General features: G+C 41.0%; 1 protein-coding gene across 4 annotated transcripts in view; it reads right to left on the bottom strand.

Annotated features, from left to right (window-relative positions):
• ppp1r9a (protein phosphatase 1, regulatory subunit 9A) overlaps nucleotides 1-3,901 on the bottom strand; it is a 62,428-nt gene that overhangs the window by 8,474 nt on the left and 50,053 nt on the right. For 2 of the 4 annotated variants that reach the window (XM_015040371.1, XM_015040370.1), the window contains exons 13-18: nucleotides 3,384-3,474; nucleotides 3,230-3,287; nucleotides 2,797-2,845; nucleotides 989-1,111; nucleotides 739-762; nucleotides 238-420 (exon numbers count right to left, since the gene is read on the bottom strand). In XM_015040371.1, coding sequence (XP_014895857.1) covers nucleotides 238-420; nucleotides 739-762; nucleotides 989-1,111; nucleotides 2,797-2,845; nucleotides 3,230-3,287; nucleotides 3,384-3,474 — 528 coding nt within the window. The remainder of the gene's footprint in view (nucleotides 1-237; nucleotides 421-738; nucleotides 763-988; nucleotides 1,112-2,796; nucleotides 2,846-3,229; nucleotides 3,288-3,383; nucleotides 3,475-3,901) is intronic. The other 2 variants (XM_015040373.1, XM_015040372.1) reach the window with 1 other exon arrangement.

Genomic DNA, 3,901 nt, shown 5'->3' on the forward strand with positions numbered 1-3,901 from the left:
TTTAGGGACGATTATCAATTCCTCCAAGCACAGTGGTCAAATATCCAGAAATGTGCCAAAGGTTTGTCAATCGATACAATATGGTATCCATTGATAAACAATATGGTACATATTGACCAAAATATTTGTCAGGCTTCGTGTGTATCATGTTGACTTTTGTCTCTATTAGACAAATTTACAATAAATGCACCAAACCTGGCCTTAAAACTTTCTTTTAGGCCAGAAACACAAAGTCACCTTGAGTTCGGCACTGTCCAGCTGCAGCAGCTGCTCCCCGTCTACGTTTTTGGCAGTGAATTCTGGGATATGGTGTTCTAAATTGAGGCCTGCGAGCCAGCGCGCCACTTGCTGCGAGGTCCAGTCCGTGATGCTGCGGCTCTGCCAGTGGTGCTGCTTCAAAGACTGTGCTTCATCTAAAATCTAACATTTGACACGACACAGAAGATGCAAAAAAAAAAAAAAAAGAAGATAGTTGAACCAAAACGGGATGACAAATGAGTCCAGATGAAATAAGCAGCAGTTAAATTAACAGTGAACTGACTGATTAATTGTTGTCATGCTTTGAGAAACGATGGATTTTTCAAATATAACATCTCTTTAAAGTGGAAATCTGTCAGAAACGAACGATAGCAAAACACGAAACGCAACACTCACGGACGAAAAAAAAAAAAAGTAGTTCAAGCACAATATGGACACAAAACTCGCATGAGCTCTACAGGCCGGCAGCTTTAGTCTCACCTCATCATCTATCATATCCAGACTCTGAACATTCCAGCAGCAGAAAAAAAAAAAAAAAGAGAGAGGACTCGTATCGTTAGCAGAGCAGAAATGAGTTAGCTTAAACTGCAAAAGCAGAAGAATATCTAACACACATACACACACGCACACACACACACACACACACACACACACACACACACACACATACACTTCCTCCTAAGAGGAAAAGAGTGTTTTCTTAAGTGTATTTTTTATTTTATTTTTTTACCTCATCCGAGGACAACACTGGGGTGTGTGAGCGCCCCGACACCCTGGTGGCGCTGAGCAGACCACTGATCTCCACCGAGCTGCTGCTGCTGCTGGCGCTCAGGTCGTCGCCCGCGGTCGGTGCCTGTAAAGTCAGAATTGCACTTGGTGAGTTTTGCAATGGGAGCCATCTGGCTCTGAGACAGAATTCAGCTGATTAACTGGAGCACTTTCGCTTTACTGATGGTTCGGCGCGGCGCTATTGATGTAAAGTAACTCGATGAAGCAATAGTGAGCGGGTAGTCGAATCAAGGGTGAGCGGCTGGGTGTATTTCTTAAGTAAAGAGAGGAAACGAGGAGTGAGTAAATCAGGGCAACGACTGCATATCAGGCGACATGCAGTCGTCTTGTGATGAAAAGTGTCTGAAAGTACAAATAAATTCAGATGCTAAATCACAACTCAAAATGTAAATGGGATTAGATTGGATTAAGCTGGATTGCTACAGGTGTCGCTACAGTGCTCTGCTAAAACACTCGCGTCCCGTTGAACCTTTGAACAGTTTGTCACATCACAATCGCAAATAAACCACAGAGTGTATTTTATTTTGTTTCACAGGCCATCACAAAATACGGCGTCATTGCAGAGGAGAAGAAAAGTAACTTTGTTGTTTGTTTATGCTTCTAAACATCCTATTTCATTTTGGTTAAATAGTTTATTTAATTTAGGGATTTTTATCCTTATGCATTACAAATACAAGCTGATGGCTGCGAGAGGCTGGAAAGGAGACGAGGTTTTGCCTTCCCGCAGAAAAAATGATCATGACAGAACGGCCCGGTCAAAGTCTAGACCTAAATTCAGCTGAAAATGTGTGGCAAGACTGTTCACAGACTTTCTTCATCCCACCTGACTCAGCTTGAACTTTTCTTTTTTTTTTTTTTTTTTAAAGAACTGAGAACAATCAGTCTCTAGAGGTGCAAAGCTGACAGAGACACGCCTCAAAAAGTGTATGTGTAACACACACACACAAAATAAATGTGAACCAGTTCGTCTTTTCATTCCAGTTCCTAGTTTGGCATTACTTTGTGCACATCTATTACACACAATTCATTTAAAATATACTGAGTCTGTAAAGTTAAATGGTTTCATTCAACCCTGGGATTGACATTACTCCTGAACTGAGAGCAGATGTCAAAGTCTGTCTTGATCAAATGCAATAAAAGATTTTGTCTTCAGCAGCTTAGAAGGATTATTTGAGCTTTGGCAGTGTTTGAGCTAAAAGTCAGACTAATCTCCCGGGTTAAGACTCTCAGCTCTGTAAGTCAAATCTTCCCCTAAAAGCTTCTCATATGCACATAAGTTCTGCTTTGATTCATCTTCTGATTTACACTCATCTTCAAATGAGCTCGTCCTCAAAGAGAGAGAGAGAGAGAGAGAGAGAGAGAGAGAGAGAGAGGTTGTTCAGGACCAAAAACGTAATCTCCTTCATTAATATTATGTTATTCACATCCGATAGAAACCGTTTCGTTGCAAAGTCCCACATGCAAAAACAAATACCATGAGCAAAATCAAAGAGTTAACAACTGATTCCGTTTGCAGATAATGATTCGTTTAAGGTTATGAAATGCAAAAATATGTAGTGCAAAAATAAAATAAGTTTTCTATTTTTCAGAGCTGCTGTAATTTTGGCTGAGGTAGTTTTGGAAAAAGCTAAAGAAGCCTCTTTTTCTTAAACTTGTATCACAAATAAAAATTGTTTTTCCAATGTCCTCTTTGCACGGCTGCCTGAAAGCGATTGGTCATTTCCGTAGCACAGAGGAAAGCTCGTTTACCTTATCCTTCGGTTTCTGCACACCGCCATCTCCTGGCGGTTCTGTGGAACTGGAAGAGAAACAAGGCGATAACATTAGATGGATTTACAGAAATACTAAACAGCTGACGAGACGAGATCGTCAGATCTTCGTTTTTATGCGATTCCTCTATCATATCAGCAAAGTTTGGCAATATTCATGTCACAATGCAAATTATCTCAGCTGCCCTATGTGTTCATCATCAGTGTTCATGACGTTTCAGGTCTCTGCTGGTGATCAACACATCTCCTCGCTCGACGTTTTCTCCCCAACTATCTCCTGAGCCAGATTTTCCATCTGCACTCTTTGCTCGCTTTGACTCTCCTAAAAACACTAACCTGATTTAATCTTTTGTTTTCTGCGATAATAAAGGATAACAGGAAAATAATGAAGCAGTCTTATTGTTTGTTTTTACCCAGGGTCCGGAGCTTGTCCGTGTTCGTCCAGGCTCAACTTTCCAACTGACTGAGAACCTGGAAAAAAAAAAAATGTATATTGAAATGAGAAAAATTCAAACATTGGGACACGGAAAAGAAGCATGCCAGTGGATGTACAGCAGATGTACCGACCATGTTGTGTTTTCCTGGGGGAACCGTCTTTTGAATCGCCGCGAACCAATCCAAAGCAACTGCGCGCTGGACTACCACGTGTCTCAGAAATCTGAAGACACACCAATAAAGACGGAAGTAGGTCACTTAGGAATAATGAAATAAGGCTAAATGGAGAAAATAGTGATGGTTGGTTCAAAAAAACTCATGTAGAAAGAAAAGTGTAAACATGCACCATCTTATCCAAACAACTAGGGCTGCACACTAATCTGACAGAAGTCTCTTGACATACTTTCCCCGCCTCCATGTCCAATTTCTTGTCCTTTTTTTTTTTTTTCTCTTTATGTAGGCGCCTTTGCTTCTGTGTTCCTGCCAGTTTTCATCTCCACTTGTTCCCTTAATCTGGACTCATTCCTGCTCTAGCTGAGCTAAGTGACAGCTTTAGCCACACGAGAGGCCAGCATCCAGAAAAAAAAAAAAAAAAAAAAAACCTTCACTGTGGAAGTTTTATACCCCCGGGGCAGGAAAAAAGGTTAGGA

This window comes from Poecilia latipinna, unplaced genomic scaffold (genome assembly GCF_001443285.1).
Source record: "Poecilia latipinna isolate Pla-1442-1.1 unplaced genomic scaffold, P_latipinna-1.0 Scaffold508, whole genome shotgun sequence".
Classification (NCBI taxonomy): Eukaryota; Metazoa; Chordata; class Actinopteri; order Cyprinodontiformes; family Poeciliidae; genus Poecilia; species Poecilia latipinna.